The sequence below is a fragment of the Neoarius graeffei genome, chromosome 12, assembly GCF_027579695.1.
Source record: "Neoarius graeffei isolate fNeoGra1 chromosome 12, fNeoGra1.pri, whole genome shotgun sequence".
Taxonomy (NCBI): domain Eukaryota; kingdom Metazoa; phylum Chordata; class Actinopteri; order Siluriformes; family Ariidae; genus Neoarius; species Neoarius graeffei.
The window spans coordinates 38,056,399-38,082,197 of NC_083580.1; the positions used below are offsets into that span (position 1 = coordinate 38,056,399).

The 25,799-nt window shown below is 40.6% G+C and overlaps 1 protein-coding gene across 10 annotated transcripts in view; it reads right to left on the bottom strand.

Moving 5' to 3' along the window:
• Positions 1 to 25,799, bottom strand: part of sar1b (secretion associated, Ras related GTPase 1B) — a 291,304-nt gene that overhangs the window by 225,804 nt on the left and 39,701 nt on the right. For all 10 annotated transcript variants that reach the window (XR_009655731.1, XM_060935857.1, XM_060935860.1 and 7 more), the window contains 2 exons: positions 13,227 to 13,302; positions 12,611 to 12,730 (listed from right to left, as the gene is read on the bottom strand). Coding sequence is in view for 9 of the 10 variants with exons in the window: in XM_060935857.1 (XP_060791840.1) it covers positions 12,611 to 12,730; positions 13,227 to 13,284 (178 nt within the window). In the remaining variant the exon portion in view is untranslated. The remainder of the gene's footprint in view (positions 1 to 12,610; positions 12,731 to 13,226; positions 13,303 to 25,799) is intronic.

The window sequence follows — 25,799 nt, forward strand, 5'->3', positions numbered from 1 at the left end:
ACGAAGCATCGGACTGCTGGGCATCAATTACCTGTTGTTGGGAAACAGAGTTAGGCAAACCAGATAGAGAATGCACATTAATTTGCGTAGGCGCAGGTAGCATTTTACTCGACGCACGCGTCGTCACAGCTACCGGTCCAATTTCATCATTTTTGACATCCTCACCACAAACGGCGTCGTTTACCCAAACTCGAGACCCAACCAAAGCATTGCCCAGAATTACTGCAACGCCACGTATCGGCAGCGCAGGGCGTACCGCAAGGGCAACTTTCCCCTTTACCAAAGCTGAATCCAAGTACACCCGGTGAAGGGGCACATTCAAGACATTAAAATTTATTCCGCGAACATAAACAAATCGACCTGTGTCGGAGAAAGCAGAGAAGGGTAAAGCAGATCGTAAAATGAAAGACTCGACTGAGCCAGTATCCCTAAGGATTTTAACCGGGATTTTTTTCCCACCAGGACTAAGTGAAACAAGGCCATCAAAAACAAAAGGTGAAAAATAATCATTTACACGGGCAACATGTGATGTTGGCACAGCCAAGGCATTGTGCTTAACAGCGGACTTAAAGCTGTCTTTACCACGCAGCACAGGACATTCCGATTTCCAGTGGCCTTTCCCTAAACAATAATTGCAGATAGTGTCAGAACCTGATTGGCTACGAGAGCGAGGATCACTCTTGTTTAAAGACACCTGCATACGTGGGTTACGGAGTGTTGGAATATTACGAGACCAATGCATATCACGGGATGGTGGACCAGAAAACCTGCTTTTATGGATTAAGGAATAATCATCCGCTAAAGTGGCAGCAGCAGTCAGAGAGATGGCGTCGTGTTCGCTAAGGTAAATTGCCATTGCATCTGGGAGGGTATTTTTTAGTTGTTCCACCAGTATTAAATCGGCCAATTCTTCCTGGTTTTCAACTCCCGATGCGGAACACCAGCGATTGAACTGAACTGCGAGGTCATGCGCAAAGTCAGTGTAGGTCTGGTTTTGGCGTTTACGCATAGCCCTAAACTTTTGGCAATACGCCTCCGGCACCAATTCGTATGCTTTCAGAACTGCATCCTTAACGCACTTGTAAATTTTACTATCCTCATAACCAAGGGCAGAGTAGGCCTGCTGTGCGCGCCCAGTCAATGTACATTGCAGTAGCAAGGTGCGCTGTGCATCAGGCCATCGATATGCATCTGCCACTCGCTCAAATAAGGCAAAAAACGTCTCCACCTTGTCCTCCTCAAATTTAGGGACAAGTTTGAGATTATGCACAACATCAAAATCACCCGTATAATGCTTGCCCTCTTTAAGAAGCTCTAAACGTTGGCGCTCAACATCTATTTTTGTCCTTCCTAATTCTAGTTCCAGGCGCTGTTTTTGTTGCTCACTTTTACTATTTTCTCATTTGAGAAGCAGAAGCTCCTTCTGCTGCTCATAAGACATGGTGCCGGCTGCCGGAGGAGGGGTCGCAGAGGCTCCCTCGTCAGGCAGCACCTGGGCATCAATCAGCGCATCCTTAATTACTGATTGCATAAGCTCTTTAGAGCGCTTTTCAGTGCTAGTTAGGGCGACATCGTAGTGCTCAGCAATTACAAGCAGCTGATCTTTGGTCAACGAATTTAATGCATCGCTCGAAGGAGCGTCCACAAAAGAATCAATAGCCGACATTTTACAATTGTGTGGCTATTTATCGCAGCGGCTTACAATTATGAAAAAAACAAATTTTCACTCCACAAGTCCAACAGGTGTTCATTAACAAATCTTCATTAACTAAAGTTCAATGTTGCGAGATCAAAACATTGGTACAGTCAAACCAAAGCTTGCTGGTCCACAACCCATCTATTATACTAGATAAACTAAACTAAGTAGACCCTAGGTCTTCTGACAGTTACCGATGGGGGGATTTTAAGCACATTAAACCAGTGGGCCCGAGATACCCCAAAGCCCCGGACGTGCACCCGAGACAACCGCTCTACCCACCTTCACCGCCGACGCCCAAAAATAGCAAACTAAAATTAAAAAATGGTGCGCACGAGGACACACCCTATACCTAACAGGGAAGGAACCAGACAAAGCTACATAAGGTCGGCAGCTGGTACCAATTGAGACTAATTAAATAAACACTTACGAACACCAAAAAAACAATTTGGACCAGGGAAAACGTATCAATAGAGAAACGACAGCTGCACAATAATCTCCAATAAACAATTCTGAGCGCAATTAACACTTAACTTCTACAAAAAGTCAAATATGCACCAAAGTCAATTACAAAAATGCAAATGCACGTACAAACGCACAGCGCACGCCCCCCACAAAAAGAGAAGCGCAGCGGGTCAAAACAGACACCGCAAAAAGCCAAGGCGCAAACTCAAAAAGATGATACTCACGTGGCAAAGCCTAATTGGAGATGCGAGAGGAGAAAAAAAATACCCAATAAGGGAAAAAGGACAAGCCCCCATATTGTAAAGGCCTAGGGGAGCCAATACAATAAATAAGAAGGGAGGCGAGGTAAGCGAGATACGTGCAATGCCAAAAGCGAATTTATTTTTCTTAAGTCTCAAAAGTCTCTCAATTGTAAGCAACCAAAATAAAGGAAGATAGGAGATAAGTCAACAGTCAGTAGTGTATGCATGCTGGATGTGAAAGAAAAGTGGAGCTCGATGTCTGGGAGGCAGCTCCTAATAAAGGGCCAAGCTCCGCCTCTGGACAGGTGACCGCAATTGCTGCTCATAAACACTCCACCCGCGCCTAGTCTAGGGAGTAAAAGGAAAAAACAGCTAATAAACAGAAAAAACCCTGGTGGCTGTCACACACACACATACATACATACACATTATATATATATATATATATACACACACACACACACACACACACACACAGGGCGGCACAGTGGTGTAGTGGTTAGCGCTGTCGCCTCACAGCAAGAAGGTCCGGGTTCGAGCCCCGTGGCCGGCGAGGGCCTTTCTGTGCGGAGTTTGCATGTTCTCCCTGTGTCCGCGTGGGTTTCCTCCGGGTGCTCCGGTTTCCCCCACAGTCCAAAGACATGCAGGTTAGGTTAACTGGTGACTCTAAATTGACCGTAGGTGTGAATGTGAATGGTTGTCTGTGTCTATGTGTCAGCCCTGTGATGACCTGGCGACTTGTCCAGGGTGTACCCCGCCTTTCGCCCGTAGTCAGCTGGGATAGGCTCCAGCTTGCCTGCGACCCTGTAGAAGGATAAAGCGGCTAGAGATAATGAGATGAGTGTATATTATATATATATATACACACACACACACACACACACATATATATATATATGATGAATTACACCGTCTTTGTATGCTTCATGTCATGTTTGTAGTTTTAAATTATATTTTACAGTTTAAAATGTATATGCCTTTTATATGTAAATCCACATATGTTTGTGTTGGATTTACATATAAAAGGCATGTACATTTTAAACTGTAAAATATAACTTAAAACTACAAACATGACATGAAGCATACAAAGACGGTGTAATTCATCATACACATTATCTGTAAAAACCATGCACAATGTTCACTTCATACATACTAGATTTTCCTAAAAATTTGTATGAGGAAAATGCAAAATGGGCCACTTTCAGGAGTAAATCATACATGGCATATACATTTATTTATAAATCCTTATAAAGGATTTATCCTTATATTTATAAGGATTTACTACTAAGACAGTGGTAAATTCTTACAAGTTCTTTACTGTTCTTTTTCGTATGGGGTGGCACAGCAGTTATGCTCATACAGTATTTACATAGGAATAACATCCATGAAATGTATCAGTCAGGATTTAGACCTCATCATAGCACAGAGACAGCATTGGTTAAAGTAGTAAATGACCTACTGTTGGCGTCTGATCAGGGCTGTGTCTCGCTACTTGTGTTGCTTGACCTTAGTGCAGCATTTGATACCATTGATCATTCCATTCTTCTGGATAGACTAGAAAATGTTGTGGGAGTTAAGGGAATGGCCCTCTCCTGGCTCAGGTCTTATCTAACTGATCGTTATCAGTATGTTGATATAAATGGTGATATTTCTAGACGTACCGAGGTAAAGTTTGGTGTTCCACAAGGTTCTGTCTTGGGTCCACTGCTTTTTTCTCTCTCTCTCTCTCTCTCTATATATATATATATATATATATATATATATATATATATATATATATATATATATATAAAAAACCTCTGGGTGATATTATTCGTAAACATTGTATTAGTTTCCACTGTTATGCTGATGACACACAGTTGTATGTCTCTGCAAAACCTGATGAGAGACACCAGCTTAATAGAACTGAGGAATGTGTTAAGGACATTAGACACTCGATGCTTATTAATTTCCTTCTGCTTATCTCTGACAAGACTGAAGTACTTGTACTAGGACCACATACAGCTAGAAGTAAGTTTTCTGATTCCACAGTGACTCTGGATGGCCTTTCTGTTTCTTCACGTGCAGCAGTAAAAGACCTCGGAGTGATTATTGACCCCAGTCTTTCATTCGAAACTCACATTGATAACATCACCCGGATAGCTTTCTTTCATCTCAGAAATATTGCAAAGATAAGAAATTTAATGTCATTGCATGATGCAGAAAAACTAGTCCATGCTTTCGTTACCTCCAGGTTGGATTATTGTAATGCCTTACTGTCTGGATGTTCCAATAAGTGGATAAACAAGCTCCAGTTAGTTCAAAATGCAGCAGCAAGAGTCCTTACTAGAACTAGAAAATATGACCACATCACGCCTGTCTTATCCACACTGCATTGGCTCCCAATCAAATTTCGTATTGATTATAAAATACTACTATTGACCTTTAAAGCACTAAATGGTCTCGCACCACAGTACCTGAGTGAACTTCTGCTCCTCTATGACCCGCCACGCCTACTTAGATCAAAAGGTGCAGGCTATCTGCTGGTACCTCGTATAGTGAAGGCTACATCAGGGGGCAGAGCCTTTTCTTACAAAGCCCCACTGTTATGGAACAGCCTTCCAAGTAATGTTCGGGAATCAGACACAGTCTCAGCATTTAAGTCTAGGCTGAAAACATATCTGTTTAGTCAAGCCTTTTGTTAATGGTGTTTATGAGGTAAAGGAGTAGATCTGGAGGGTCCTCAGACATAGAGTGTGTTGGTAAACTGGGATGTATGGATGCTGTCAGTCCCCACTCACTTGCTCACTCGAGTTTGTTGACGGTGTAGTGGCTGGCTGCTTTATGTCCCGGGGCTCCCTCATGCCTGTGTTACCTTCTGGCTCTCTCCTTTTAGTTATGTTGTCATAGTTAGTTGCCGGAGTCCCTGCTTGTACTCGGTGCAATGTATATACTGTTCCTACTTATTCAGGTGACATTGGGCATACCTAACCACCTGTGTTTTCTTTCCCTCCCCCCCACCCCAAATCTGTCCCTCTGAGTTACATGGAGTCAACAGGAAATCTTTTGGTGGAGAGGGTGGAGACCTCGACTGGCTATCGTAGCCTGCAGGGAATCGGCCGTCAGACTTTCTGTCGCATGTCCCAGACCCGGTGAAATGTAACTGAATTGTCTTGGCCAGCCCTAAGGGTCCCATCTGCATCTCATCATTGCTGAGGAGTGTGCGCCCATCACCCAATCAAGCATCCAGCCAGAGCAGGTCATGATATATTTTACCATATTAACATGCCATTGTTGTGTGTTATGCCTGATGTAAAGACTCTCGTCTCTGCAAGCCTACCACACAGATTTAATACTTGTCATTTTTAGGGCATACCTAACATGTTTTCTTTCTCTCTCCCCCCCCCAATCTGTCCCTCTGAGTTACATGTTGATCCTGGGATTGAGATGCTGGCCTCTTCTGCCCCTCAGACCTGCTTGATCCATCCTGGTGCCCTGTGTCTGGTCGGAGTTTTATCGCACCGCTCCTGTGAAGGACGGCCCCATGAGGACGGTTGAGGGTTATACCTGTTAAAACTGTTAATATTATAGTCAGGCTGTCTGTTGTTGCCCAAATGAGGATGGGTTCCCTTTTGAGTCTGGTTCTTCTCGAGGTTTCTTCCTCATGTCGTCTGAGGGAGTTTTTCCTTGCCACCGTCGCCACAGGCTTGCTCATTGGGGATAGATTAGGGATAAAATTAGCTCATGTTTTAAATCGTTCAAATTCTGTAAAGCTGCTTTGCGACAATGTTTATTGTTAAAAGCGCTATACAAATAAACTTGATTTGAGATATATATATAAATAAAAAAATCTTCTCCATTGTGACTTCAGATAAAACAGTGCTCGACGAGTGGCGCGTGAATAAACAGCACTGTTTTATCCGAAGTCACAATGGAGAAGATTAACTTCAACTGTTCCATCAAAAACGTACCGATACCAACCAAGCAAGAATACCTAAAGAGGCTTATAGAAATGACAGAAAACCTCATTAAGCAAATGTGCTGGCGCGCGTTCCACTTCCTCAATCCATCAACATCGGGGAGATCTAAAGAAATCTACGTCTTTGACACAAAGGGAACAGCGCCTCAAGTACCATAATTAGCCGAGTTTGAAGACCGAATGGCAGAACTCATCCAGATCCTCATCTCCCTCCAAGTTCCAGAAGTGCTTGTCAAAACACATCGATACCATCAACTCAGACACAAGCGTGTACGTCCCCGCTGACAAAACCACCAACTTTTACAGGCTACCGCCGGACGATTACAAGGCGCTCATAAAAAAAGTCTATTGAAAAGGAATACAAGAAGGCACCTGGAAACCTCGAACAGCAAATCAACACCGAGGCAAAATCCATCGCCAACCGTCTCGAATTAGACGACCGCATCGAATCTCTAGCACATAAAGACGCCTTTATTACCCTTAAGGATCATAAAGAAAACTGTCAACAATCCGACATGCTGTCTTATAAACCCCACCAAATCAGAAATAGGCATAATTAGTAAAAAGATCCTGGATAGAATAAACGCAGATATAATTAGCAAAACAGGCATCCTCCAATGGAAAAACACAAAGGCCACGCTAGACTGGTTTAATGCCATCCCAAACAAGAACAATTGGTTATTTTATTGCCTTCGACATTGTGAACTTTTATCCGTCCATCTCATGAAAGCTCCTAATTAAGGCACTTGACTTTGCGGCTGCGTACACCAACATAAGTGCCGAAGACAAAGAAACAATCTTGCATGCCAAACTATCTTTGCTGTTCAGCAATAACAACGCTTGGATAAAGAGAGACTCCCAAGACTGCTTCAACATAACAATGGGGTCATACGACGGGGCAGAAACGTGTGAGCTCGTGGGAACGTTCCTTTTACATCAACTTCCCCCCGCCCCCCAGCACCCGTGGGCGCGTGGGCCTGTACAGAGATGATGGCCTCGGCGCTTTTCATGATATGCCACAGCACATCGAGTGAATAAAGAAGGAAATATGCAAAGTATTTACCAACAGTGGCCTGAAAATAACAATAGATGCAAACAAAAAAAAAAGTGGTTAATTTTCTGATTGTGACTCTAGATCTTAATAAGCAATCATATGAGCCCTACGCTAAACCTAACAACATCCCACTGTATGTACACAAGGAAAGCAACCACCCCCCACCATTACCAAGAACATTCCAGTAGGGGTAAACAAACGCCTCAATGAAATATCTTCATCCACCGAATGCTTCGACAGAGCGGCGCTGCAATACCAACATGCCCTTGACAGCAGCGGCTATGGGCACCGCCTACGCTTTGATGCAGCCAACGTCCAAAGACTCTGCGCCAGACGAAATCGTGGCCAGAGGATAACATGGTTTAACCCCCCCTTACAACAAACGGGTCAAAACAAATGTGGGGAGAAAATTCCTCGCAAAAATCAAGGATTGCTTTAGACTTGGGCATCCCCTGGCCAGGATTTTCAACAAGAACACCCTCAAGTTGAGTTATTCCTGTATGCCAAGTCTGGCCGCCAAAATCAGCACACACAACAAGAAAATACTGACGGAAACATCGGAGTCGCCCAAGATGTGTAACTGCTGCAATAAGACGACCTGCCCCCTCAACGGTGCGTGCCTCACAAGGAATGTTATTTACCAAGCCACCATTGAGAATTAGCGCGGTAAGGAAACCTATATCGGGCTTACGGGGGATACATTCAAGTCACACTACAACAACCACACTGCGTCATTCCGTTACGTGGGCAAGTGTCACGCGACAGAGCTGAGCAAACGTATATGGATTCTAAAGGAATCCGGAGAAAATTACACACTGACAGGGAACATTATAGCATGCACCCCGGCATACAATAATAGCACCAAGTGCTGTAATTTGTGCCTCGCAGAAAAATATTACATTGTATGCAAACCACACCTAGGCACGCTAAATAAGCGCAATGAACTAGCCAGCGCATGCCGGCATGCTAGTAGGTTTATTTTAGCTAACACCTTTTGAGTATAAAGGCAGCCGTGAATCGATATTCTTGCCGCACCTGATGAGAGAGCAAGTCGCTCTCGAAACAGGCTTGTCATGCGCAATAAAATTATGCGTACAAATTGAAGTATTTTCTCTCTTTATTTTGTTGTATTATTGCTCCTAGTTTGAGCACTCAATCAAATCAATAAAAATATTTTTAAAAAACACAGTGGTGCTTGAAAAGTTTGTGAACCCTTTAGATTTTTCTATATTTCTGCATAAATATGACCTAAAATCATCATCATCAGATTTTCACATAAGTCCTAAAAGTAGATCAAGAGAACCCAGTTAAACAAATGTGACAAAAATATTATACTTAGTCATTTATTTATTGAGGAAAATGATCCAATATTACATATCTGTGAGTGGCAAAAGTATGTGAACCTCTAGGATCAGCAGTTGGGACACTAGAATCATACTAACAGCTTGTATGCTGGGATAATGAGGAACTGGGAGACAGGCGCGACAGTTCAAGGTGCGTTTTATTATTTACTTTCAGTTTCGCGCACACACACTACATATGTTGGGGAACACAGCTCGCTCTCTCTCTCGTTACTGGCCATCTGAAGGACACAAACATTCTAATAGACAGCTAGTAATTAGACACAGGGTGCAACTCATCACGTTACCTGCTGGTTCAGCCCGACACCTCACCCTTTCCAGCTGACGCTCAATGCCCTTGCTGCCACACATGCTTTTACTAACTGAAAGTTGACAATATCTGCATTATTTTTATGGCCCTGAAAAGAGTGACTCATTTCCTTTAGTTCATAGATACATGTAAGTGAATTAAGCGCAAATATAAATTAAACACGTTGGTCTTGTTTTACATAAAAGTGAATGGTGTGACAAGTGAGTCCATTTCAGTATTACGACCTTTTCAGTATAACAAATTTGGATATCCCCCAAGGAGTTTGTTCTGGAGGGGTTGCAGTGTATTCAGTATGAAACATGAAAACACTAATGTACATAATCAATACATTATTTTACCACTGCCTGGTAACTTGGAACACCTTGAAAATCAGTAAATTATAAAAATATGTACAGGATTTTCACTAACCTTGTGCTTATTTGGTCACAGTAGTACATCTAAATGTATATATGCATAATATACAAGAATTTCATAAATTTATGGGAGAGGGGAAGAAAAAACAAGAGTGCTCTGAAAGCACAATATCCCCCAGTACAATATATTGCAAACAAAATTGCAATATGTGTATTACTGTCCTATAACAAAGCCTTTTGCCAAGTTTCGTGAAATTCTTCTAAAAATTCAGAGAAGTTGATTTCAGAAGGTGATAACCCTTTCTGGGACGGACAGACGGACGGACTTCACCACGACACACAATCCCCCTTCGGGGCCTTTCAGCCAGCAGAGGATTTAAAAAAGGGGGGGGGGGGGGGGGGGGGATAGCCAAAAGTATATGCTCCCCCTCCCAACACAACACTCTTACGGTAACATCCAGTTTGGTGCTTACCAAACCACCTTATGTCACTTTAATCAAAGCTTGTAATTTCAATCAAAAAGTAGTTACACTGCAAAAGCTCAGTAAAAACTTTAGACTAACTTACCAGGCCAGAAAACAAAATGCTGCTAAGTTTGACTGTCCCAGTTTACCAGCTATTGTAATGTACTTGAATTAACTATCAAAATGACCACCCATAATTCCCTGCTATGCATATCTGTGGGAACCTAAGGGAAGTGTGATATGGAAGGATGTGTGTTTTTATTTGGTTGGCACTGCACAGAAGGGGAGGATCCTGGAAGTAAATGACCGAGCCTGCACTAGATGAGGGTGCCCATCAATCCAAATACACGCCAACAGCAAGATATCTGCGATTGCTAAAGTGGGGACTGTTTGTCTTTAATTGCTTCTAAGCCAACAAGGAGAGCAATAATGTGTTTGTACAGTCCCCTCAAAGTATTGGAACAGCAAGATCAATACTTGTTTTTTGCTATACACTGAAGACATTTGGTTTTGAGATCAAAAAATGAAAGAACAGATCTGAAATTCAGCTTTAATTTCCTGATGTTTACATCTACATGTTTTAAACAACTTGGAACATGGCACCTTTGTTAGAACCTGTGAATTTTTCCAAGTGATTAAAAACACTGGAAAACGTGACTGACCGATGTTTCTTGTTGCCCTGGTGTGCCCTGTTAGGTTGATTGTTTAAACAATTACTATTTCTGAATGTCCACTCTTGATTTGAGCCCTGGGTTCCGCCTTGTTAAAAAGGATAAGCAGACATGAAGACCAGAGCGCTGTCAATGAGAGAAAAGCAAGTCATTTTGAAGCTTGGGGGGGGGGGGGGGGGGGGGATCAATCAGAGCCACTGTACAAGCATTGGGCATAGCCAATACAAACAATTTGGAATGTACTAATAAAGAAAAATCACACGTGTACTAAAAACCAGACATCACACATGTTGGCCAAGAAAAACAGCAGCAATTTGAGACAAACATTATGACGGCAGTGAAGAAAAAAAAGAAAGGGGGGGAGGTCAATGACAACACCTTCACCTCTGCTTGTGGAGGTTATAACAATCCACTATTCAAAGAAGAAATATAAAAGGCCATACCACAAGATGCAAACGACTCAACAGCAATAATCGGAAGAACAAATTGGAAATCTAAAGAAATACAGTGATGAGAGAAAAGTTCTGTTTACTGTTCCTATACTTTTGCTCACCTAAAAATTGGATAGTCTGCCACAAAAGATTCCATGTTCCAAGTTGTTTAACACATCTTGATGTAAATATCAGAAAAGTAAAAGTTGAAATTCTGATCCATCATCTCGTATTCATCACTTTGATCTCAAACTCAGAAAGGTGTTCAGTGTGCAGGAAAAACTAAAGAATTGGTCTTGCCATTCCAGTACTTTCAGAGAGTACAGTAATGTGTGATGGTGAGGTCTGAGTAATACACTGATGTGTTTAAAAAATAATTCAAACTGATGTACAAATAATTTAGTAGGCTAGCAAGGTGATGGTGTAAATATGTCAGTCTCTCTTCCCTCGATCACAGACATTTACACCACACGCTGTATCTGGAAAGCCACCACCATTGTGGCAGACCCCACACACCCCTCACACAATCTCTTCACCTTCCTGCTGTCTGGAAAAAGGTACCAAAGCAGTCGGGTCTTCACAGCCAGACCAGTAGTTTCTTCCCTCGTGTCATCAGACTCCTCAACTCTGAGGGACTGGACTGATTTTCACGGACTGTTGAACACACCACTCACACTGCAGTCTTTGCAAAGTGGGCAATAATGCACTAGTGCTTTACAATGTATCTCTCTCTCACACACAGTTTACATTTATTTATTCCCTTTCATACTACCTCAATATGCACACAACTCTGCATGTCTGCACTTCGTTATTTGGGTCGTTTATTGTCTGCAGTGTTGCACTCATGCAATGCTGTTTCATTTTAACTGCATACTGTACCAACTGTATATGGCTGAAATGACAAATAAACTTAACCAAAGGTGATTTGGCTGCAAGTCTAATTTTTTAATACTAACTCTACCATTCATGCATTAACAACTGGCCTCCTCCAAATAATGACCAAAGCTGGTCACACAGGCATATAAATTGGAGATTAGTAAATCATGTCAGTGTATCATAGAAGATTCCGTGCTATTGTCAAAATATGAACCCATTGCCTTATGAACTGAAATTATACTGAATCATGTGGAAGTTTGAGGTTTACACCACTACAACATACAGGTACTAGTGCAGCCAACTTTTGATTCCGGCATGCAAACGGATCACATATTTAGCTGCCCTGAAGCTTGTTACAAGTTATTTTATGATGAAATGCCAGCATCAGTATCTTGTGCGCAAGCTACAGTATACAACCTGGGTGAGGTGGTAGCAGCAAGCCTTTTTTGTTGCCTTTAATTGGAAATTTTTGGAAAATTTGGTATAAAAGGGTCAATACTGATTAAATGATTATGCGGCAAGTGTCTCTGCATGTGTTTGAATATTGCTCTATATTTGTCTGGTGCTTTGTCTTGATGGGCCTTGTTAGAATATTCATCACAATAACTTATTAAAACAATTTACATTTTAATATATTGACTTATGAGAAAAACAAATTGCAAATATTGAGGTTAAATGTTGAATTAAATAAATAACCAATGCATTATATTTGTTATGACAAGAACTCACTTGGATGTAAAGTTGGCACATGTTGCCCAAGTCGATCATCTTTCAGCATATGCAGTAGTGTGGTCTTGCCAGCATTGTCCAGACCAAGAAATACTAATTTACCTGATTTTTTGTACAGTCCTAAAAGAATAAGAACAGTTTTTCATAAATAATCTCTATGGACATAACATCTCTATGTACATTTTGGCATCCATACCTACTGCATCCAAAAGTACCCAAGTCAAGCTCTCGGATAATCTATGGGCTTCCTTGTAAACAATATATACAATGCATTGCCTTTTTTAGTTAAATAATGTGCAAAAGTCTAACAAGATGCTGTACTTTTCTATCAAATACTGAAAAATGTTAGTTAAATTAAGCACAGATCTGCAACCATTTCAACCTAGAATTATTACACGTCAAGGATAGCTGACATTACAGGGGTCTTTTTTGTTTGTTTGTTTTAAGTGCTCCTGCAGCAAAACCATGAAATGAAGGTAGATTGAATATGGGCTACCTTTAGCAATTTCCACTTCCACATACAAAACATCAAAATGAATGAGATAGTTAAAAGTCAAGAAGAACTCTTCGAGACATCTAAAGTAATGTTTTATCCACATTAAAAAGTGGGTCTTACCAAGAAACTGCAGTACATTACTAAAACCACTATAAATCCAATCAAATATGAAGGACATATCCAGATTGTGTTAATCCTGAAAAAGAGAAAGAGGAAGAAATAAACAAGAGACAACCACTTTGAGCATGAAATCATTTAAAACTTTTTTGAATGTCAAATTCTAGTTCCACCCCCCCACCTCCACACACACACACATAGGACTTACTCATTACCAAAAACATACTGCAATAACTTAACGTTGATCAACACCAATGAAAAGCTTTACCTATTCTGTATAAAGCAATAGCAACATTCCCAGTGAATGCAATTTCTTTAATTAGGATACTTCTTAAATCACTGCAAATCTGACAGTGTGCCTCCTACTAACAAATCTATTACTTCCAGAACACAGCATAGATTTGCATTTACATTGCTGTCCTGTAAAGGGAATTTTCATCCGCTAAATGATTTTTTAAAAGAACTGTTGAGCCAGGAACATGCCCTACCATGGTCATATCACAAGAAAACAATTTCCTTTCAAATACCTCTGATCAGGAAATTGCCTAAGACTAATCCATTCTTACTCCCAATGTCTCAAAAACTGAAACAGACAAAAGCCTTTAGAGTAAAAGCACACATGCAGAACAACGAACAAAACACATACAATTAAATATGAACTTTAAATTATAGAATAATTTAGTCCATGCATTCTAAGGCTAAGATAGTGAATCACTAACTAAGATGATTTAGTCATCTGTCCAGAAAAATGACATCATCTAACCTTGCTCTTTCTTGCAGTTGCACTCACTAGGCAGGCTTTCCTTTTCCCGCTGGCTTTTAGCTGGCAGAAGAGCGGAATCTGCCACGTTTGCCCATGCAAACTTGTTTTGGTTAAAAGTAAGTCAAACATGCTCCACGGTGTCATATTGTTCACTTGCTTCAGCAATCTCCGAAATTGTAAAATGCGGGATACGTTTTATCTCGGCAAAACATTCACACATAGGATACACGGTGTGCAGCAGCTCCTCAAATTGATGTGAAACATCTCGAAACTCCAACAGCAATAGAAATAAAACATTTTTGCCCAGAATTCAACTTTGCAGTCATAACCTTTTTCACAGCATTTCTCACCTTGTTAACTGGTATTATGACTAAACATTAATGTTTGGGTTCACGATAATGGTGTAATGGTTCCTGAGGACAAGTATTATGCGTGTCTGACACCCTCTTCTTTACCCCCTTTGAGCCACACATTGCAATATTATTGTCAAATTGCCAAAAAAGGGGCACTATAGGACGATGCCAGATTACACACATGATCTCACAAGCTTTATCTATCACACCTCCTTTTTCATGTACTGTGTTTTTGGTGCAATAATTGTATATTCTATATTCATAGAATATACAATTATTGCACCAAAAAATCCTCCTTTTACCCCCAAAAGGCACAGGGAACTCAACAAACAGATCACACTTGGTGACTTAGAGTTGAACTTTTATTGGCAAGGAAACAAGTGTTTGTCAGGTATGCACATATTAGACACAACCAAAATAAATAAAATGCATACACACACACACACACACACACTATATATGAAATTGATCATTTTATGAGTGATTAATTATATTTCCAGTGAAGCACTGATATTTCTGGTATGTACCTTGCATTTCCAGTGCTCCCAATATAAACAGAAGTATTGAGCAACATATAAACAGTCATGTAACAATACATCATGCAATGATAAACTGCAGTATAAATTTATGACTATTCAAATCAAGAAATTTAAAGAATGAACCATTATTATTAGGCTATGTGATGTTTTCCGGAGCTGTAATTGCATTGTTTAGACAGCAGAGGGCTGTCTATACTACAACAATGCTTATAGAGGGTGTGCAGTCATGTGACCCGTCCGTGTTTACTCCGCCATATTGGACGGCTTCAGGATTGTTTACCTTGCGCGAGTGTAATGGATCCAGGGAGTAATCCCCAAGAAAACTGGGAAAATACCCCATCTACATCGCGCGATAACTTGTCTAAGTTTGTTCAGCATCTTGAAGGTGACGTGAGGCAGCGTTACGTGGAAAAGTGTTCCAGGTTGGGGATTGCAGATCCGTACAACTTGCTGCAATCCTTGTTCAGGGAAATTCGGAGCTGCGGTGCCAGCGATTTGCCCAATCTGGCCTACCACGACATTTACAATTTTCTTGTTAATCGTGAATCATGTTACACTGGCAAAGCCCTCAAAGCTTACAAGAGCCTGGAAGCTTATAAATATTTTGTTGCGGGATGGGTATCCCAACTATACCTCTGGAAGGTTCCGAAGAAGAATGTCTACTTGATAACCTCATGGGTAAGTGGCATTAAGACGTTTATCATAAAGAGACTATGCAGGACGTTTTATCATGTTTGAAATCTAAACTCAGTTCCAGATAATGACAGGGTTGTAAATATGTATGTTTTTGTCTGAAACAGGGATGCAAATGCAGAGATGCCTACCCCAAATTTTGAATTTCAGTATTCTTGAAAACATTTCAGTATTTTGGAATGACTTTCAGTAACATTAATTTATGGACATTTCCATTATAAAAGAGGTGTATATACCAATATATTTAACATTTAAATTATTAAGAAGTACTGTTTTGTATGAATTGAATAAACAAAACACGAGCAGCCATCTCAATTGAATTTCCACTCAACAAATTTCTAGAGCATACAATATATCACATTTTTCTAAATACACTAGTGTTCCCTGTTTGCAGACATTACGGTTGACTACCAATCATTGGTATTGAATGTAACTCCTCAAAAGTATTATATTATATTGCCTGGCAAAATGTTCTACCTGTTAACGGATTCTAATAAAATTTAAAAAAAAAAATCTTATTTCATGCCAAAGAGAGTCCGACATTGTTATCTTAATGTCCCAATATATAAATACTTCAGCATAATGCTTCAGAAGAGACATTGAATAAAATGACATTTATAATTGTATTTAAAACAGTGGAATGATCAATTTTTTTGCCACAATCCCAACAACACTAATCATAAAATTCTGTTTTTGATCATACTACATGTACATTTGCACTTGCAACACTGAAAAGACTTTGAATTAAAGAAGTACAGCCAGTGTTTGATATTTCAGTGAATAAAAATCATACATGTAAAAAGAAACTGAATAAGTTTAACTCACATTTCATGGCACTAATCGGCAAGTTCAACTCCAAGCACAGGTCAACCATCACCGCTTCAGCACGCGTCACGTTCCGTGTCTTTTCATCCACAGATTTCGTAAAAAAAAAAAAACTGCTGGATACCCCCAGATTTACTTTCCGCCTGACTCGCCATTTCAGCATACTCCATGTGTTTTGTTTTGTTTTTTGTAGTTGACATGCCGCGTGCAGTCATCGCGACCACCATGAGTGATGTTAATGTCAGTTCTACACAGTTTGCAGTGCACGTATCCATTGCCCTTTTGACTGGGTGTAATGCACGGCCATTCTACTGTATATCGTGGGAGGAACACCTGAGACCTGTGTTTCACTTGTCCCGATATTGAGCGTTTCATTTCCACGATTGAGAAGCAGCACCATGCGTGTGTGATGCCGAGCGAAAATAGCACGAACAAACGTGCGGTATCTGCGCATGTCACACACAGCATGTGCAGTATCTGCGCATAGACATATAGACGCCGCATTGAGCTGGTGGCCCCGTTGCTGGGATACGTCAGAGTGTCCGCCATATTTGATGTGGCAAATCTTCCCCGTAACCCAATGCAAGTAAATAGACTGAACTTCATAAAGCCCCTTTCTACAATAATATTTAACTCGATGCCTTTTATTCACCCATTAAGACACGCACGCAGAGTTTCCCATACATAGACCACTGTGTGGCGCAGCGCCACACAATGGATTCCTAGCGCCACACAATCAGACTCGCGATTTTGAAAAAAAAAAAAAATTCCGTTGCGTATCGTTCTGTTCATTCATAGTGCTTTTTCTTCTCGTTCGCGCGCGCGCACACAGAGACAGACGGAGAGGCGTACTAATTAAAAATAACCAGGGATGAGAATTTTCTACCGATCGGCGGATTTCCGACTTTTTCAGACCAAAATGATTGTTTTTGAGATTGATGTAAACCCATTGAGAAATTCTCGGGGGGGGGGGGGGGGGGGGGGGGTATGGTTAACGATCTGTGGTCACCTTATAACGCAGACATCCCAAGTGTCCCGAAGTTCCGGGAGTCTCCCGCATATTGATAGCGGCTCCCTGATGCCCGCACATTGGAGAATATCTCCCGGAATCTAGAGCAAGCAAGCAAGAGCGTGCACGCGAAACATTAATGTCTGCCTCGCGCATATTTTTTTTTTTAAAGATATTTTTTTGGGCTGCCTCGCGCATATGACGGAGTGCGCAAGAGAGAGTGCATGCTAGACAAAGAGCATCCTGATTGGCTTATTTTGCTGAGTAACCCAATCAGCTTTCAGTGTGGGCGGGCTTTTATCTCTTTTCTCGAGGACTGAAGCATTCAGTTGAGTTAGTGCAGCCTACAGGATCGGCATGGCAGAGAGAGAGCGCGCGCCCCAAAAAAACAAAGTACAAAACCCACTTCACCTCAGATTACACAAAAGAATCTCCCTGTCTAATAAGGGTCAACAATAATGACAGTTTCGCGCGATGTACTGTTTGCAGCAGTGATTTCAGCATTGCCCATGGTGGCTTAAATGATTGTAAAGGACATGTTGAGGTGAGGAGTGTCAGTTCATGTGCATTATATTTAGGTCTACAACAGGCTGGCATGAAAAGACCAAACTTACTGAAGATTTCCGTAAAGTAACAATGTATGAATATACATCATATATATCACATATATCAAATACACGTCATATACAAGTGTGTATCTTTTATAAATGGGGTTAGCTTATCTAATGTAGCATGTTGGGGAGAATCATAGTATCATATCTATATTTCTGATAAAATTTTAGGTATGATACCATGTATAACTCTCCTACTTATTGCTCATTTCATACGGGGACGGAATTGCTGGCGTGTGCTGCACGGGAGCATCTGCCCAAACTTTAGGCTGAGATGAACTTGTAGTTTTTGATTTAAAAAAAAATTCCAATATGTAATGCCCATTGTACATGCCTGTTCTTTAATTCAAAATCACCATCTCGATCTTCAAATTGACCATATGGTATCTGTATTACATTACACAACATCCTGTCCAGATAAAACCTAGTTAGTACACACAACAGTTGAAAGGGAAGTGATAAGTGATGTTGAATGTTGCCTGCTTAATATGCAAGACCTACTGCTACCATGATAACATCAGAAGAAAGCTTAGAGAATTATACAATAGAACTTTTTTCTGGTTTGCACTTCATTTTAAAGGATTAGAGTATTCAAAGACATGAATAGCAAAAATGCAGAAATATAATACTGTAGAGCTTATTTATATTAAAAAGGTGCATTGATTTTTTTGAAATCATCAAATGTGAATTGATTAAAAACAAGTCTCTTGTACCATATTAATCATTTTCACCTGGTAGTCCACCAAGAAGGGGAATTTATTTCCAAATACATTGCAACTTTTTGCTGATAAAATTAATGGTTTGGGGGTATAAAAAAAAAAAAGCCAAAAATCATTAGCTCCCTGCCCCTGGGTGCCTGCAGCCCCCAAACCCCTGGCTTTTTTCAGACTTTAATATTTTTCATTCTCACCCCTGAATAACGCAGCCTTCCCGATTCGCCTTCCGACCCCTTATTTTAAAAGGTAGCCAACGTTGTGCTCGTGATGAGCTTTATCATAGCCTTCTTGGCTTACAGGAAACGGACATCCCTGAGTCAGGCTATAAACCAATTTTGATGCATACAGTAGCAGCTTGACGCGAAGAACCGGCCTTATTGCATTATCCCGCTTATCCCGCTTCAGCATTCATGCAAGTTTATTAATAATGGCTTGACATTCACAATAAATAAGGATTTCCCACTAGCCTAAATAAAATGTTATACTCGCAGGGATGCCTAGTTAATGCTATCTGAAGCATAAAATTTGAATATTTTAAGAAACATCTTTATTAGCTTTACTGGCGAAGTAGCTAAACCATCACTGCACTGGATTTCTCAGCTATGAATAGGGTAAGCACATAGAAATTCAGTATTCCTTTATTTTTTTGATGTAATGGAAATTTAGTGCTTTGATGAAGAAAATGTACTTTATCCATAGATTAAAACAGACCTCAGGAATAGGCTCCAAGGGGAACACCTGGCAGCCTGCTTACGAATCTCCATAAATGGTCCTGAACCCAATGACTTCCCTTACAATAGGGCACTTGAGTTTTTTTTTTTTTCAGGAAGCCACGCAGAATTAAAATGTTCTGATAGGGCTTGGGTGGCCAACCCACGGCTCACGAGCCGCATGCGGCTCTTTGCCCGGTGTCATGCGGCTCTTACGTTCATATCGAAGTTTGTGGGGGTTTTTTATGTGCATGTGCGCTTTGCTTGAGTTCAGTATGGCATTTTCATCAAATGCATCTTCGCTTTGCTTGGGTATATTACGGTATTTTCAGGTCATGTCAAATGTGCATGAGATAATCGCTAAGATTTTGGGCAAGGTGTATCTTGTGACAAGTAGCCTCTCAAAATGGCAATGAAAAAATGCACAGAAAAATGAAAATATGAAGACGAACATAGGACATTTTTAAGAGTGGGAGAGTTTATACTTTTTTGTTGAACGTAATGGCAAGCCATTCTGCCTTATATATCAGTCGTCATTAGCTCATTTAAGCAACATGCATAGTAAAGTGCACACAATATTGATTGCTGTAAATGACTGGCCTGTGGTATTAGTACTGACTGAAGGAGTAAATTTCTCTCATGTTGGCGTGTGACATTTACTATTAATCTGGCTGAGCAGAGGTGCGTGCGTGAGCGTGTGTGTCTGTGAAGGACACCCACGTGCAATGAACCGGTGCTACAGGTGCTCTAGCCCCTGCCCCTTTTCTGTTTGCTGTCCAAAGTGCCCTTTTCATAGGGACTGTTTGTTTTTTTTGTTTTTTTTATATTTGTAAAAGATAAGTTAGCTCCAACATCAATATTCTCTACAATTTGACAATAATATATGAAATTATAGATTTATAAAATAACATTTTTCTATGTAAATGGGGGCATCAATCCGTGACGTCATGCATTCAGTGAACCTCCGTGCAGAAAGCGCATGCAGGCGGTTGACAGTGGGAGACAGTGCGAGGAACGGCATGGTAAGGTCACACTGAAAGTCTCCTTTCATTTTTTATCTGAACATGCAATATTGTGCAGCTTAGAACACAACAGTAAATGCGTAGGGTTGTTTATCATTTAATGAAGCCACCTAGGCTATATTTAAACTGCTTGCTCCATCCATTTCATTAACGTGGCAGATTCGGAAACTTTAGTTTGAACGACGGCGTTAATAACATATTCTAGCAGCTTCGAAAACACATACACACACAATGTTCAGCTGCAATTGAAATTTAGTTTTGAATAAAGTTAACTTGTGTGAAAAATTTGTTCCAAGTGCCCTTTTTTGAATGTTGAGCCCCTGCCCCTCCAAAGGTCTTTGCACAGCCCTGGTGGTGGTGGTGGTGGCGGGGGGGGGGGGGGCGATGTTCATGTGCGGTCATGTGTATGGTGTGGCTTTTTTTTTGGTAATGCCATAAGTCCCACTAAGTAGCATGCATAGTAAGTGCACACAATGTTCATTGTTAAAAATGACTGGCCTCAGCCTGTGGTCTTAGTACTGTAGGAGTAAATATGTTGGTGTGTGACATTTACTATTAATTTGGCTGAGCAGAGGTGCGTGTGTGTGTGTGTGTGTGTGTGTGTGTGTGAGAGAGAGAGTGAGAGGGGAAGGGATGGGTGATGTCGTGTGCCCATGTGTATGATGTGGCTCTTTGCGGTAACACAGTAAAAAATGTGGCTCTTGGTCTCCAACTGGTTGGCCACCCCTGTGATAGGGCATGTAGGCTTTGCACCAATTAGGGTAATGCTTTTTCATTATTGTTAGTTGCCTTGGTGTTACCTTAAGTGGTTTCTTACATCTAATTATGATATTTTACTTTATTATTATTTTGTTACATTATACTATTTATTTCATTTTAGTATTGGTTGAGGTAAGTGTTGAGTTCAATATTTAAAATAAAAACCTCCAGCTTGTTTTTTGCAATTTATTCCTTGAATGTCAACTAAAGAATGATTGAAAGATTGCCACCAAAAAGGCAAAAAACTAAACTTTAACTTCAATTTTGGTGAGTAATTTTCATAAATTTAAAAGACAGGTTTTCCACCAATATCAAGCCCAGCAAACTAATGGCCTGCCCTGTAATGTAAAGTAGGGTCAAGGAATGAAACCAGGCAGGGTTCTGGTAAAAATTGTTTTAGCTGTCTTCTCTTAGGGTGTTTTCACACCTGGTCCTCTTTAAAGGAACCAGACTCAGTCCTCTTTAAGTGGACCAAAAAGTGTACCAACAGAAAAAGAACTCAGTTCTTTTTGTGTTCACACTGTGAATTTATTACAAAGAGGACTGGGTTCTCCTTCTGGTCCAGTTAAGCTTTGATGGGGCCTCAGTCCTCAGTCCGCTTTCTGTTCACACCAGGTCCTCTAGAGCCCTCAGACCCCCAGTGCACGGAATTCTGGGTAATTTTCTCTTGAATCAAAATGTCTGCTGCCATGCTTGCCCTGCTGTATTCTTTGATCAAAATAGTGCGGATTACACACACACACACACACACACCGTATTTTCCGGACTATACGTTGCACCGGACTACAAGTCGCACTTTTTTGAAGGGTTATTCTATCTATAGAATCTGTGATTCTATCTGATAAGCGGCGCGTGGTTACTGCGCGACTGCATTGTTTATTTAATAAACGAACAGCTGAGCAGTGATAACGCGCCCTTTGCCCTGTAAGTAGCCTAGTCTGATTATTTTAAATATCTACTACTATCTTTAATACTATCACTATCATTATTACTAATAGCCTATATTATTATTATAACTAATATTAGTAGCCTATTACTGATGCATTAATCAGTTTGCTTTTAGAATATTTTTACCGGTAGGGCTTATTATCGCCCCATGGCTCTTTCATCTTTGTTATTAAAGCTGTAGTCATCATCGAGGAGTGTCATTCTTCATTTTTGTCGAATTTTATTTCATCAAATCAGAGGTCAACTAGGCTATAGGTATATCATCTCCAAAGACAGGTACGGTAGTAAAAACAACCGTCTAGTGAAAAAAAAACAACAACCGCTCAGAGAAAAAAAAAACAGGCAGAAAGTGCGCCTGCCAGTTAACGTCATATCAGATAAAAACATTAAACGTTATTCAGACCATTAACACCATAACATCAGAGACGAAGAATAAAGTTCATCTTGGAAGGAGAGTTATTTTTAAAAATGCAAAACAAAATCATTTATAATAGCCCAGAGAAAAACTGGCTGAATATGTACCGTAACATCAAGTTATTTAATAGCCTATAGGCCTAAAATCAGGGCTTAATTTGAGCCGGAACAAGATCCGTAACCTCCGTTGTCAGATCCGGCAGCTATTTTCATTTCATACGGTGTTCCGGCAGCTATTTAAATGGATCAGATCACCTCCGTGACCATCACAAAGGGGAAAAAAAAAAAAAAATTAAATAAGTAAATAAAAATTTGTTTAGTGTTCGGTTTTGATTTTGATATCTGTTGTTGATTTCTCTCCTATGACATCCACAAAATCTATGCGAAAGGGGAAGAGGAAGGGACATGGGGTGTATACTTCCGCTCAATAGAACACCGGGTTTTTTGTAGCCGTTAGCTTGCGCTGTGGAAAAAATGGCAAAAAAAAAAAAAAAAAAGCTTACTAAAATTTTTAAAATGAATTCTCCAACTTGTTTTGTAAACCCTTTATTTCTTAACTATTACTTGAATTGACTGCACTTATGTTTGCTGGCACTGCTTTTAATGAGCAGGAGAAAAACAGGGAGGGCTTGGAAAATGACCACAGGTCGGAATCGAACCCGGGTCCCTGGATTTATGGTATGGCACCTTATCCACCTGAGCCACAAAGTACCGCTGGCACTTGAAATGAGTCATTTAACTCATGTCTTGTGTGATCTGATCTCCAATGGTGAAATAAACCGGTTGTGATATGAGTACAGTCTGTTATTTTAGAAGATAAATTTAATATATAATTTAATATATAGCCTAATAAAAAATAATATTTTATAACATAATATCACGACATATTACTGTCTGTAACTGTTCATCACTAAAGCGTTTTCTAAGATCATAATGTCTGAGATATATATATATATATATTTTTTTTTTTACACACACAATAAGCGCGTGCGTAAAGTTATAGTAAACCACCCCCCGCCTTTTTTTTTTTTTTGAGTCGCCGGACCCACCCACCTCCTGCGTTCTGGGACCTCCCACTTCACAAATTAAGCACTGCCTAAAATCATTACATAACTTATTCAAATAACTATAGGCCTATCACTAATAATAAAACACAGGTCAATCAAGTTTATCAAGCTGACGATTTCACTCCAAATCAGCAAATACATTGAATTCCTCATCCTCGCTGTCGCTTCTGAACAACTCTGCCAACTCCAGCGGCAGACGAAGCGCCGTTTCCTCTTCTGCGTGGCTGTCATCAGACTCAGCATCAGCTCCAGTTATTCCGCGGTGAAAAAAAAAAAAATTTATATTTATATACATATACATACACACATATATATATATATATATATATACACACATACATACATATTTTATTTATATATATATATATATATATATATATATATATATATATAATATATATATATATATATATATATATATATATATACACACACATACACATACACACATACACACACGTCGCACCGGAGTACAAGTCGCATGGCCAGCCGAACCATGAAAAAGTGCAACTTATAGTCCGAAAAATACGGTGTATATATAGTTATATTATTATGGCCGACTCATCAGTCAGTAAGTTCAAAGAACTGTAAAGCGGCTGTGGTAAGTTCCAAAAGGAAGTTGAGTTTCCCTGCTACAGTCACGTGACCAACTACGGCAAACGAAGAAGGTTAAACTACAGTGAAAAAGGCGAAGTGAACCCGGTGCGCTTTTTGTTCACAATGCGCAGATTCGGCGAACCGTACCGTTGATTTTTAGCGAACCGTACTGAGACCACCTCCTGAGGTGGTCTCAGTTCGGTTCACTTTAAAGGGGTCTGGGTACGGTTGGAGTGTTCACATATGCGCAAAAAAATGCTGAGTCATCGATCTGAGTTCGGTTAGATGGCTGAAAGGGACCAAGTGTGAAAACACCCTTAAAGAACTTAAATAAATTTAGATTGAACTGAATAATCTCAAATGCTTCTTGTAGCTTTAAAATAGTCCCAGCAGGTGACTCTGAAGAAAAATACTGTGTGTGTTTGAACACCGCCCGCTGTAAACACTTTGCATACACCCCAATGACCGACTCCCCCGACCGCCACGACACCACCGCGCACGATTCCCTCATCGGCACAGTGGAGCACCACAAATTGCTACCTGGTCTGTGGGAAACACTGGGAATGTAGCCTTATCAGTAAGTGGTAGCAGCTAACATGCTAGCTAAACAGCATCCAGATCGACAATTTTTTTTTTTTTTAACATTTTTCAACAAAATCCGACGCTAAAGAGGATCATCAAACCTGCGAGTTTGTCCACTGGGTAAGGTAATGCGTAGCATTGCCAGTTAGAGAAGACCAAACTTAATATTTGGACAAGAGTGGAGGTCCTTCATTACTTTGGCAAAGGCGGCCCATTTCCTAGCCACCACTGGAGTAAATTCAGGGGGGGGAAAAAAATAATAAAAAAATAAATAAAAAGAGATCCCCCTGCCCTTGTAGGAGAGAGGAGAGGCTTCTCCGGCATGTTGCAGAATCTGGTTCTAAACTTGAAACAAGTTAACCCGTATAACCAGCAGATGTGAAGGTTCTCCATCTTTGGGCCTTGCACGGAGGGTACGAGGAGTCCGATCCAGCACCGGTTTATCTTCAAATCCCAATAGCAGGGCTGACATTAACGGTTGTCCGCTTGTCCGGGACAAGTGATCCTTTACGTCGGACAAGTTCATCGTTTCAGTTACTTGTCTGATCGGACAAGTGCCAAAATACGCCGATATTCGGGTTACATATAAAATTTATCAGTTTATTCACATGATTTCCGAAGCATCTCACTCGACATATTGTTTTGATGAATCACTGGATGTTTCTCTTCAGAAAGAGAGATGTGCGCATGCGCAATATTCCGCTTGCAAAACCGGCCAATACTGCTTCGTGTATTTGAGCTGAAAAGTAAACAGTCGTTTACCAGACCCTCCAGGATTTCACGATGTTGCGATTTGCAACATCAATGCAAATTCAACCAATCCCCGTGAATTCAGGGCGGTGTTGCAATTATATCCAATCACCGCAACCTTCCCACAAATTTGACCAATCGTTGGCGTCGACAAACTACCTTCCACCTTACTTCCGTGTATACGTTCAAGAGAAGCAGCATGTGCGAGTCAGTGTTTA